The sequence below is a fragment of the Stenella coeruleoalba genome (genome assembly GCF_951394435.1).
Source record: "Stenella coeruleoalba genome assembly, chromosome: 17".
Taxonomy (NCBI): domain Eukaryota; kingdom Metazoa; phylum Chordata; class Mammalia; order Artiodactyla; family Delphinidae; genus Stenella; species Stenella coeruleoalba.
Window position 1 is genome coordinate 13,744,533 of NC_137163.1, and position 13,688 is coordinate 13,758,220.

At 44.6% G+C, this 13,688-nt stretch overlaps 1 protein-coding gene across 1 annotated transcript in view; it reads right to left on the bottom strand.

Annotated features, from left to right (window-relative positions):
- Positions 1–10,792: 10,792 nt before the first annotated feature.
- The window catches only part of NSMCE2 (NSE2 (MMS21) homolog, SMC5-SMC6 complex SUMO ligase), a 224,646-nt gene continuing 221,750 nt past the window's right edge, over positions 10,793–13,688 (bottom strand). The window contains exon 7 of the mRNA XM_079902453.1: positions 10,793–11,133. Coding sequence (XP_079758579.1) covers positions 11,019–11,133 — 115 coding nt within the window. The 3' untranslated portion in view covers positions 10,793–11,018. The remainder of the gene's footprint in view (positions 11,134–13,688) is intronic.

Sequence of the window (13,688 nt, forward strand, 5' to 3'; positions counted from 1 at the left end):
TGTCCCCCTGGCTCTGGACAGCCAGCCCCAAGAGCAGAGGGTAAGACCTCCTTTTCACAGGTGAAGCTACAGAGACACAGCAGACTTCATGGAGTCACCTGAGGTCACAGAGCTAGTGAGAAAGAGAGTGAAATTGGAACTGGCGTCTTCTGACAAGCCCAGCTGTTCTGGGAAAAACGCCGAAGGATGCTTGACTTCCCTAAACCTCACTCCCCGAGTGCCCTGCTCTGCAGAGCTGAGGTTAGCAAAAAACATGTTGCAATCCCTCTTCGCTCCGGGGGCAGCCAAGCTGGGGTTCTCATCTGTGACTTGATGTGGGCCCTGGGTGGCGGTCTCTTTCACGCCTCCGGTTCCGTGTCCACCTGGGTGAATCATCAACCATCGGCCAGCTGTCGCCTCACCTTTAGCTCGGTGCGGTGTGAAGCTTGTTTTCTTTTGCTGGTATTAAACAGTCACCTCTGACATGTGGTGAGATGCAGGACGTTGCCTCCAAGGCAAACACGGATCCGCAGGAAAAAGATTTGTAGAATACAAGTGCTCTAGGGTGCCAAGAGCTGGTTTCTCCCTATGAAGCTTCCACGGCTGGCAGGGATGTCACCTGCCTTCAGGAAACAGATGGGATGTGTGGGTAAGCTCCTGGTTACTGACTCGGGGGAGAAGCAGGAATGCCTGGCTGAGTGCTGGGGGCATGAACCAGACCAGGCAGCCCCAGGGGCCCAGAAAGCCCTGTTCCTGGGCTCACACTTCTCATGTGAAACTCAGCACAAACCTGGTCCCGGGCCATCTCTCTGCAGTGCCTGCTGAAATCCCAACCACAGTGGGCGGGCGGGTAGGTCTTGATGATTAATTACCAGAGCTTCATAGTGGTGTCAATGTCCTCTCAAGGGACTTGATTTCAATGCTGGCAGCCTGTGGAGGGTGGTTCTTAAGAGAACCCTGGTGAGTGTGGGAAGGCTCTGGGCCCTGGCCTGGACCCCTAGCCCCGCTCTGTGCAAGAGTTTCCCAAAGGGCCACTCGGGATGATTGTAGCTGCTTCAAGATACCCATTTCTTTTATTTCAAGAATTACCTATTTATTTTAATATGTTTTAAAAGATACTTAGCACATCAAACCCACAATTTCATGTATACTATTACTTAGGAGGAGGCTAAACATTTTTTTTAAGTTGGCTTGATTAAAGTAAAAAAATTAAGCAAATGATAGTACAGGTTATGAGAGTGTGGCAAAACTAACGGAGGAGCTGGAACAATTGGCGTTTGGGAAACACTACTTTCTGGGAGAATACGATATTCATGCCAAACATAGGGACCAAGCCTAGATCCAGATGAGGGGATGGTTAGAGATTTCTCTCTCTGGAACCACATGAGTCCATTTCCAAGCTTTCAACGAGCATGAAAGCTAGATTGGTAAGGGAAAGCCAGTAAGATGGGTTTTTTGTTTGTTTTGGTTTAATTGAGACTTTACAGTATATGGGGCCCTGGGGGATAGAGATGAACAGCTGCCACCAAGTGGGGCAATTAAAAATAGTCTGCAGTGAAATCCGAATTGGCAGGGAGGGCGGGACACGCACAATCAGGATGAAGTGGGTCATCAAGCTTTCAACTCAGCAGATGATTTTTTTTTTTAAGTAAAGAAAGAAAAAGATGTACAACTCTTTGTATTTACCTACGGTCTTTTTTTGAGCTTTTGACATAAGAATGTGGTGTTTAGATAGCTGCAGCTCTACTGTGTATACATGCCATTCTGTTTGGCTTTATTAACCCAGCATGAATTCATTTGGGCCTTTCCTTATATGTCAGATGTCTACAGTCCTCATGTGAAGTGTGAATCACAATCAGCTGGAGAACTTGTTAAAACGCAGATTCCTGGACCTGCCTCCCAGGATTCTGACTCAGTCGTCATCTGCATTTTTAACAAGCTTTTCAAATCCCTGGATAAAGGTGTTCCTGGACCTCCCTTTGAGAAACCTTGAAGCTTGGGGAATATACACGGTCCAGATGTGGAGTCCACCCTCAGAACCCAGTCGAGGGAGGGAGATGAGACACCACAGTAAGTCACAAGGTAGAAGGTACCCAGTGCAGCTGGAGAGCATGAGATAAAGTGCAAGGAAGCTCTCACCACCATCTCCAACACCCAGGGGTGCTGAAGCTTGACCCTCGGTTCTGAGAAGTTTCCACACTTTTGCTGGATTGTATTCCAGCCAACCTTGAATTACATATTCATAGTATTACTTCTACCTCTAGCAGAAGAATCATTTCAGTGATGTGGGAGCTTATCTTTCATTTTGGTGAAGGGTAGTGGGGAGGAAAACACTTGTCTTGGATAGAAATCAGACTCGGGTTGCAAGAACTCGGTGCTCTTCCGAAGCTGTATGGAGGTGACATGCAGCCTGAACAAATACAGCCTCGCGATACCCCACCCTCTACTGCTTACCAACGGAATAAAGAAAGACGTCCTGAAGGCTCCTCTGAAGGAAGTTAGAGATCTTGTGAGAGGCTGAGGCAAGACCAAGAGCTGGGACCTCCTCTCACAATATCTGATTCATCACCACCCACCACCCCTCCTTGAGGGCCTATGGCCTAATAAAAGCGAGTTAGACCCAAGTGTTAGAAGACTCTGGGGACTCCATCCAAGAGGATCTGAACCACTAAGGCTGGTTCCTCAGGGACTTCACACACTTACTTCATGGTTTGGCCCAGGACTTGGTCTGCCTTCACCCAGCAGTTCTTTCCTGTCAAACCACAGCCCTGACACAGGGGAATGTGCTTTGGGGGTTCTGGTTCCAACCCCGGCCCCATCACTCACAAGCTCAGAGACCTGGGAAAAGACTTCATCTTTGGTCATCAGTTTCCTTATCTGAATCCAGGGCAGTTGGGAGGATTAATGGGATAATGTATGTGAAATGTGTCAGATGAACTCTGACAGATGCTAACTACCATGGGTCTGGGAGAAACTTTACCTTCATTAATTTATGCAAACTCCTTCTTATTTAATCTTCCAAGGACATAGAGAACATTCTTCTTTTTTCCAAGTCCTCTTTACTAATCAGTGAGCATCTGTGAGGTGCCAAGGCTCTGTGTTAGGGGCTGGAGATGTGTGAATACAGCACACCCCGCCAGAGGATGCCCCAGAACTGTGGGAGAGAGAGGGCCATGACAGAGACAGGTACAAGGGTCCACAGGGCTGTAGACCTTCACCGTGCCCTGGACTCCTGGGTGGTTGAGTGAAGTGTTCCACCCCTGTTTAGAACAATGCTTTTGAAAGCATAAGATTACAAAGGAAACCAATAATACTGAAATATAGTTATGGAACCATTTTGAAAAATGAATTTGTGATCTAGTAGATATGGTTCTCTTTTAACACAGTAAATGGGATCTAGCAGATTCAGCAAGTACTGTGTTTTATTTCTTCACTTTTTCTGCTTCCTATCTATCTTCCTTCCTTTGGGGGCTCCAAATACATGTGTGCCAGTCTGCTTGATGCTGTCCCTCAGCTCACTGATGCCCTGTTTACTGTGACCTTTTTCTCCCTGTGTTTCCACTGAATAGTTTCTATTGCTGTATCTTCAACCCCACTAATCTTTTCTACTACAGTGTCTAATCTGCTATTAACCCCACCCAGTGTAATTTTTTTTTTTTTTTTTTGGTGGTATGCAGGCCTCTCACTGCTGTGGCCTCTCCCATTGCGGAGCACAGGCTTTGGACACGCAAGCTCAGCGGCCATGGCTCACGGGCCCAGCTGCTCCGCGGCATGTGGGATCTTCCCGGACTGGGGCACGAACCCGTGTCCCCTGCATCGGCAGGCGGACTCTCAATCACTGCGCCACCAGGGAAGCCCCCACCCAGTGTAATTTTCACTGCAGATATATTCTTTTATTTCTAGGAATTTGATTTAGCCATTTTTATATCTTCCATGTCTCTCCACAACATTCTGTGCTTTCCTCTACCTTTCTAAAGCACATGGAGTATATTTTTCGATAGCTCTTTTAATGCCCTTGCCTACTAATTCTATTATCTGTGTCATCTCTGGGTCTATTTCTATTGAATAATTTCTCTCCTCATTACGGATCATATTTCCCTGCTTCACTGCATGCCTGGAACTTTTTCACTGGATACCAGACATTGTGAATTTGACATTGCTGGGTGCTGGCTTTTTTATTTCTTTTATATTCTTTTAAGTATCTTTGAGCCTTTGTCTGGACACTGTTAATCAGAGACAGTTCAATATTTTTGATCAGAGGTCAACAACCTGCAGTCCAGGGACCAAATCTGCCTTCCCTTTCTGTTTTTGTATGGCTCATGAGCTAAGGAAGGTTTTTCTGTTTTGAAATGGTTGAAAAAAATCAAAGAGAATACTTTGTGATGTGAAAATTGTATTAGATTAAATTTTCAGTGTCTATAAATAAAGTTTTATTGGCACACAGCCACGAGCATTCATTTCCGTACTGTCTGTGGCTGCTTTCGTGCTACCATGGCAGAGTTGAGTGATTGCAACAGAGACCAAGTGATCTGCAAAGCTGAGAATATTTACTGTCTGGCCCTTCACACAAAAAGTTGCCTACCCTTGCTTTTGAGGCTTGCTTATAAGCACTGTTAAGCAGACAAATGCATCCTTTAGTCCAGGGCTAACTCTGCCCCACTTTGGCTGGTGGGAGAAGGAACATCTTAGGCCTGTGTGAGCTCTGGTTTTTGTTCCCGCTGATCCTCTGGGAGGTTCTTTCCCAGCCTCAGGTAGTTTCCTCACAGGCACGCGCTGATGATGACTCAGCTGAAGACTCCAGCGGGACCCTCTGCTGGTCTCAGAGCTCAATCTCTGAGCAGCTCTCTGCTCTCTAGCTCTCTGCTCTGCGCATTCTACCTACTTGGCCTCCCTGATCTTCAACTCTGTCTCCTCAACTCAGACAGACCTCCAGGCTCCAGCTAGGTCCCTCTCCCTCGACGGTAGCCTGGGAACTCTTTAGGCAGGAAGCAAGGGCAGCATCCAATGTCTGAAAACCACAATTTCATACATATTTTGTTCAGGTTTTTAGTTGTTAAAGGTGGGAGGTAAATCCAATTTCTGTTAGTCCATCATTGCCAGAAGCAAACTAAGTACTGTATTTTAAAAGAAGAGATGAGTATAAATTTATCTTTACAGCAGCAGGAATGCTATGTGAAAGTGTCATTTTTATTGGTGATGAAGTCAGATACTGCTAATTCTCCTGGCGTTCACTGCCTGCATTCGTAATTGTAGGGAATCAAATTCCGATTAGAGGTTAGTAAAAGTAAAGATGTCCTTTTTCTCCCTGTACTAATTTGTAAACCTTCTGAATTTTGTTCACAGTCTCCTGGGGATCCATGGTTTCCTGGATAAGAGCTCTTGTGCTGAGACGCTTACAGTAATTTTTTTCTTCTGAGTACCAAAGAACTTTTAACTGGCCCTCTTATGGAGCTTATTGTCAATTGTCCTTGCAATATTTCAAAAAGCCCCATGTTTTGTGTAAAACAGAAGCCTCAGTTTTTTTTCTCCGTGGGCAAAAACATCCCAGTGCCTTCCAGCATAGCATCCACGTTTCATCATCCTGAGCCTTGTTTGTGCTGATCTCTGGACTCATCAGTGTCGCCGCATTCCTTGTGAACTGTGGGGACCGTTATCAGCTCAGGGCCCACGCAAAGCCTGACGGCCAGAGTCTTCCCTGACTCTGAACGGCAGCTTTTCCCGTACATTCCAGCAGCCTTCTGACTTCTTTCTTAACAGCACTGCACTTCTGGTTTGTATTCTGGTTATGACGGAGGATGGTCCTTGGGCTGCGCTTCCTTTCGTAAGTGTGTCTTGCCTTTTCTTTTAAAACAAATTCTGTATTTGTTCATGAAAACAAATCCCCGCTAAATGTTCCTTTTAGTGGTCATAAACGTTTATGGTCTTGTTATAAGTTTGGGTCATTCTGCCAACCACTAAATGGTTACGGGGTCGTTTTTGGAGACTCAGTTTCATCCTTCCCAATGGCAGGATGAACAGAGAAAGGAACTAGCCAGGGTTTTCGCTCCATTATACTTAAAAAAATAATAAAAGTAGCTAATTAGAACTATTGATTACTATTAGTGATCACTGCGGATAAAATGAATCTACAATTGGGAGATTAAGACATAGAAACAGGTAAAATCAAGTTCCTTATTGTTAGCAATCCTATTTAATCTTATCCTCTCATTAACCCTTAACAGATTTTTTGTTTAAGTAATTGCTTCTTTTTTCTTGGATTTCTTGAGGCTTGAATAGAACTCTTTTTTATTTCACGTTAATCTTTAAGATGCAAAATCGATTCTCAGAATATTGATAGAGATGTGGTTACCAGCTGAACTGGGGGCATCAATGGCTGTTACAGCTGTCCCGTCTTTTCAAATGACCAGGAGGAAAGGCCTCCCCTCCCTCTCCTGTAAAGCAGTGCCCCCCTCAGTTGATTTATATCATTTATACCCCATAAAATTCACCTGTTTTAAATGTTGGATTTGATGACTTTTAATAAATCTAGAGTTGTGTAATCCTCACCACAATCCGGTTTTAGAACATTTCCTTCACCCCAAAGCAATTCCATCCTCACCTCCAGCCTCAGGCCACCAATAATCTACTTTGTCTTTATAGAGCTATCTTTTCTGGGCATTTCATGTAAGTGGATTCATACAATATTTGATCTTTGTGACTGGCTCCTTTCACCAGCATCATGTTCAACCATGTTACAAGCATTGATACTTTATTCCTTTTTATAACCACATAGTATTCCGTTTGTATGGACCCACCGCTTCTGTTTAGCCACTCACCAGTTGGATATCTGGATCGGTTCCACTTTTTTGCTATTATAAAGCATGTTTCTTATGAACATTTACACACAAGTCTTTGCGCGAACATAGTTTTGACTTCTCTCGGGTAGATACCCAGGACTGGAATTGATGGGTTGTGGGGTGAATTCATGTTTAACATTTTTTTTAAAAGCCAAACTTTTCAGTAACTGCACCAATTTGCATTTCCACCAGCAATATATGAGAGTTCCTGTTCCCACTCAGATTTAACTGCCTTCCTTTCAGAATAGTTACCCCCTTCCACAAAGTTTGACACTAGAAGGCAGATTTCCAAAACATAACAGATTTCCAGTACCACTGGGTTATCCACCCTCAGGATTTATCCCCCATATCCCAATCAGAAGGTTTCACAAACTTTTTTTTTTTTTTTCACAAACTTTTGATTAACTTATTTTGAATCTTGTGACCTGATTTACTAAAACACAATTTTTACTTACTCAATAATTTTCCTGTATTTCCTTTCTTTGTGCTACTGTTCCCCAAACATGGCACTCACATAAGCCTTTATGCAATTTATTTTTTTACATCTCTGTCTACCCCAACTAGACAAGAAGCGCTCTGGAAAGAATATTTTTGTATCCAAAGTGACTAACACAAAACATGGCATAAAGTGGGCCTTAAAAAGTGTTTGCTGAATAAATACTTAAAGATGCAACATACACATTGGGTTCAAATATACTCTAATATCCAAGTCAGCTTGTTTTCCTTCAAAAGGGCCATATACTTTGCATAGGACTGATTCATTGAAGAGGAATCTTAGGGTTTAAGAAAACCTTGGCAAGAAGTCCAAACCTTTTGGCTTATGTGACAAATCTGAGGGCTGGATCAGTAAAGTGACTTGCCCAAGGTCATCTGCATGTGCTGGTTAGGAATATGCCATTACTTCTGGAAGAAACCCTGCCATGAAGAGAGCAGGTGAACTGAAGTGTTGGGGAGACAGAAGTGGGGCTGGTCTGTGGGTAGAATCCTGAAGGCCAGGCCTGAAGTTCATTCGGTAGGAAAGGATATAGAATTACCCAATCAGTATTCTAGTAGATTAACATGGGAGGGGGCGGCTGTGAGGTGGGAGACCAGCTGGAAGGCTAGAAAACAGCCTAAGTGCGAAGCCAGGAGGGAGGGCCTGGACTTGGTGGGGTGTTTGCAGAGGGGATGAGGGGAGGAGCACAGGGCTATGCAAAATGCACCCGAGACTGGAAAACGGTGCCCCCCTCCTCCCCCGCCGGAAATGGCGGTCTCAGGAGCAGAAATAAGGAAGATGGGATAGAAGTGCAGGTCTGCTGACCATTTATGCATCCTCTACGGCCCTGGGGCAGGGAGCCCAGTGGGAGCCCAGTGGGTGAGAGCACTCCCTCTGCACTCATGGTTCCATCCCAGTATAAGCTCTACCACCACCACTCACAAGCCAGTGACCTCAGGCCAATGACTTAATGACCCCGAGCCTCAGTTTCCTCATCTGTAAAATGGGGCGATAACGCTTCCCTCTAGGGTTGTAGGGAGGATTCACTTAGGTGATATGTTTAAGGCACTTAGACCTGAGCCTGGTGTGTGGCCAGCGATCAGTTTCCAGTGGCCTCGGTTCCCCCAGTCCTGTAATCTCTCTGTCCTCACAGAAAACTTGAGTTGAGGCATGTTCAGTTGGGAGCAGTGCTCCCAGCAGGAGTTGCTTCAAACTGGGCACTCCGTGTTTGAACTTCTATATAAGGTGAGAGAGAAATCATCTGATTGTTTGGAGTTTGTGGTAATGTTTTAAACTTACTCAATTGGAAATTTCTTAAAGGAACTAGCAATTTTTTTAAAATGCCATGTTCACACAATTATCCAAGTCCTAAACCAGGCATCCGAAAGAAATGATTTAGCTACAATATCTGGTGCAGTTTTCAAATGTCACTCATGGGGCCTTGGGTGATCTCAGATAAGACTGGGGCTGCCCTGCGGAAAAGGGGATTGAACTCCCACCTCCTCTTTGACTAGAACTGCTCCCCTTCCAGCTGTCATATTATTATTGGGTTTCTCAGTAAGACAAATACGATTTCATTTGAAGAAAAGGTTTCACTTTTTTGGAAAACTCTTGTAATGGTAATTTAACAAATATACCAGATTGATAATGACAACCAAATGGTGAATCTTCAAAGATAAAAATAAGTTTTATATAAAACTTCAAATTTGTTAATTGGCTGGACAAGTATATGTTTCTGGAGACTAAAGAAGGAAAAATGTCACAGGATACAAATACCTTTTCCGTAGTAGAATGGTGTTTGCATTTTTCTAACCGATATCAGTGTCCACACCAATATTCTGGAACCCTCTTTAGAAAGAGTAGGGGAAAATGCAAATCCAACCTTGGGCAAGCATTTCATACTTGCCCCTGTCTGTTTAGGAAACAAATTATTTCACAAAAGAATCACATTCCATGAAAGGTATGTTTGTTCTGGCTTAAACATAATCATTTCCTCTGGAAGTCTGATTCAAGTAAAGCATCTTAAGAAACTCAAAATTAGCTTGTAGACAACTGAATGTCATACTCCTTTCTGAATTTCATGAAAGTGTTTTCAAAATTAATTGCTCCATTTTAGACTATGCTTTGAAACTCAAATGTGTTATTATCTCATGGCCTTTACTGCCTATTAGATATCAAATCCAGTTACTTCCTGCATTTTAGTGAACTTTTTTTTTTGCACAAACATGTATATGCTTGTTTATTTACAAAAGGTTCCATTTTTAAATGTGGACTCTGAGTATATTTTTAGATTCTAAATAAATCGATAGGGAGGAGGAGAGCATACGATTAAGAATCCAGGGCTTCCCTGGTGGCGCAGTGGTTGAGAGTCCGCCTGCCCAGGCAGGGGACACGGGTTCGTGCCCTGGTCCGGGAAGATCCCACATGCTGCGGAGCGGCTGGGCCCGTGAGTCATGGCTGCTGAGCCTGTGCGTCCGGAGCCTGTGCTCCGCAACAGGAGAGGCCACAACAGTGAGAGGCCCGCGTACCGCAAAAAAAAAAAAAAAAAAAAAGAATCCAGACCCTGGGGCCAGATGATCTAAGTTCCCATCCCAGCTCAGCCACTTACTAGCTCTGTGACTTTCCACGGGTCACTCCACTTCTCTGTGCCTCATTTAGTGGGAACGATAAAGTGGGAATGATAACTGTACCTCTCTCATCAGGCTGTGAAAATTATAGGAGTTTATATGTAAATTGCTTTGAATAGCACCCGGTGTACAGTAAGTGCTCAATAAACGTTAGCCATTATTAGTTATTCTTGGTTTCCTAGTGTAGTCAGGGTATGCTTTGGTAGGTTTAATTGATTATTCTAGTTGATAAAAGGCTGCTATGTAGACTGTGAATCGATTAGCACTTTTTATACAAATGGAATATAAATCAATGGTATTCAATTTAAAGACCCTGCTGGTCATAAGTCTACAGACTTTCGGGGCTGAAGGGACAGTACAGAACATCTTATTCAATATCTTTGTGTCGTGGCTGAAGACCCCCCAGCCCCACGGGGCTGAAGCCACTTACGGAAAGCCACGGAGCAAGGCAGAGAACAGCCAGGATGTGGTTGCTTCCGATGACGCTTCAGGATCTCAGCAGGCTGCAGCAAAGTTTCCATTATGGCATCAATTATCATCGCACTGATAAGCCAGCTACTGGAGCATTCTGTGCCCATCAGAATGACAAAAGCATTTACATATTTGGAACTGTCAATATACAAAGTAAATATAGGTAAGGAAGCCGGCTTTGCTTTACACCCTCATGCTATTCTTTACTATCCTGATAGAAAATGCTTGCAGTTGAGGGTGTTTCTATGTGTTTGCATTTCAAACATGCCTTGCAAGACATTTTTTTTGTGAAAACTATAATAAAAAGCAGTCTGAAGGATTAGAAATAGAGAAGCCTAGCACCACCCAGGCTTTACCACTGGAAGCATTTACACCTCGGGAGGCGCACAGATAGGGCACACGCAGATAATCAAAGTTTTATTTAAAACTGCAGAACACTTAAAAATAAACAATATAATATGCTTGAATGTTTACTGTAACATAGAAAAAGGCTTTCAAATACACTAAAACCTTCAATTTTACCCCAAAGTATGCTATGCAGCCAGTCGAAGTGCTTTGACAAGCATTCCTCTCTACAGATGGCTGGGGTAGGAGGTAGGCTGCGGAGTTCCCTGCAGGCAGGTGGTCTTCCTAGTCAGACTGACGACGTTTTTTCTTGTGGCTCTCAATCGCCCTTCTCAGCACCTCGTCCTGGATGAGATCAGACATTCTCACGTCTGTGTGGCTACAGCCAATTTTCGGGCAACTGTGAGGGATGAGAAAATCAAGTCAGGCCGCTTCACCTTAATGCCTTCAGCATAAACTTCTCTCACATGCAAGAATTTAAGTGAGGGCATTTTTTTTTTTTAATTGAATGAAAGATTCTTTAAATTCTATAGTGTTTTACAATTTTCAAAAGTTTCACACAGGTGATTTCATATAATCCCATAATAACCCCTTGTTTTTCTTCTCACCCCTATCTTGCCCCTCCCCCTCCCTCTCCCCACCGAGAGCCACGAGTTTGTTCTCTGTGAGTTGGCTTCTTTTTTGTTTTATTAGTTTGTTGTATTTTTTAGATTCCACAGATAAGTGATATCACACAGTATTTGTTTCTCTCTGACTTATTTCACTTAGCATAACGTCCTCCAAGTCCATCCATGTTGCTACCAATGGCAAAATTTCATTCTTTTTTACGGCTGAGTAGTGTTTATGTGAGGACATTTTACCAAAAAAGGAGCACGCTTAAAAAATCAGGACCGATGTGCGCTTATTCATTTGTTCACCGGGTCATTTGTTCACTAAGCCAGGGCCTGTCCAGCACTGGGGGCAGGGCAATGCCCACTTCACAGCGCTCACTTTGCAGTGGGGGAGACAGATCTTCGCTAACTCAACTGCATAGATGCTTGCTGTGAGTTCACGTGGCATTAAGTGCTACAAAGGCTAAAAAGCAGGGTCAAGGGAGAGAGTGTGAGCTGAGGGGCTTATCTAGAGGGGGTCAGGGCAAGGCTCACTGGGAGGTCTTATCTAGAACAAGGGCTGCGTGAGGCTCGGGCTGGGGCAGCAGCACGTGTAGAAGTCGAGGAGATAGCCGCTTGGTGCCCCGGAGTAAGAACAAGGTCAGTGTGGCTGGAATGCCCAGGGCAAGAGGGAGGGCATTTGGAGACTTGGTTGGAGGGCGTGTGGGGCTTTGGATTTTATTTCAAATGTGAAAACAATGGAGGGGTGGAGATAGGGGAGGGATGGGGTTTGGCTTACATTTAGAAAACACGATTCTGGCTGTTTAATACAGAACACAGGCAGAGGGGAAGCAGGGGAGAGAGGGGGGTTGTGCAGCAGCCAGCAGAGTGAGGGCAGCTTGGATGAGGATGTAGCAGTGAGCAGCCTTGGGATACAACCGGAAATAGAACCTATGGGACTTGCTGATGGACCCAATGTGGAGGGTAAAGGAAAGAGCTGAGCTTTGTGCAGAGTCTGGCCCCAGCTGAAGGGGAATGGTGATACCCTTCATCTCCATGGAAACAACGGGAAAGCCGGGAGAGGATGGAGTCAGGCAGGAGTCCTGGTTGCTACATGTTGCCTCTGAAATGCCCACTAGTCCTCGCAGTGGAGAGACTGAGTGGGCTGATGGGGACTCAGGGGAAAAGCTGTGGCTGAAGAAATCAGTGGGTGAGTCACGGTTCTGTTTACATGTGGTCTCCTCTGAAGGCAGTGGGCTGGATGAAGTCACCTGATTTCTTCTCAACATGAACCAGACTCTGGTGGAGTGCCCAGTTTTGGAGGCAAGCCAACCTAGGTCTGAACTCTAACCCCAATGCCTACTTGCTCATTATGAGACCACCGGCAACTCACTTTACCTTCTGGAGCCTCTGTGTCCTCAGATTTACAATAGGGCAGAATCCCAATCTCACGGGGCTCCAGGCAACACAGTGCTCAATAGCTTTCATTCCCTTCACCATCTCCTATGACTATCCCCAGTCTCCTGATGAAAGCTGCTGATCTGTCTATAGACTGCATACCTCCAACACAGACGGGCGCACATTCGTGCGTTCATTTGACCCTCTTATGTGATTGGCCCTGTGCTAGTTCCAAGCACCCAGCTGTAAAATACAAATATAGGCTCCTGCCCCACACAGAGCTCTGGCTCAGTGATCTGAGACAGCCCTCCAAAAAGCACAGATCAAAAAGAGCAAATTCAAGACAAACGCTATAAACCAGAAGGGGAAGAAAGCGGATCATGGGAGCTCCAATCTGTCCAGCGGTAGAAAGCTCCACAGTTCAACACAAAAGTTACACTTTCTCTTGGTCTTTGTTTCTGGCCCAAGGCCTCTTTATATTAGAGGAGCATTAACCAATGTAATGAATAGTATGCTTGCTAACAACGTTTATATTCAAAATACTGAAATGTGTCCTGTATGGCTGGGGACATGTGTTAAAATGTGATTAAAGAAAGGCAATCACATGAAAGACGATGGGGGTGATTTGGCCCAGGTATGATGACTTGGCTTTGCGTTAGGGGAAGGATTGGAGGTGCTTGAGAAATGCTTTACACTGGTTTACAACACCCTGCTGTCTCAAAGTGAATTCTTTCTTTCAGTATGAAAGTAAATAAGGTGAGATTATGAAAAGGATACAGACGCTTTCCTGACTTCAGCAAAGGCAGTTTTCATCACTTCAACTTCCATGACATGGAAATGCAACCTGAAGTCGGTGGCTGGGATGACCCTCCGTTAATGCTTATCAACCCACTGATCATTCTCACTGACTGCCAGGCTGTAATCTCCCCCACTTCACAGAACAAAGTCTTTAATACCAATAGTCAGA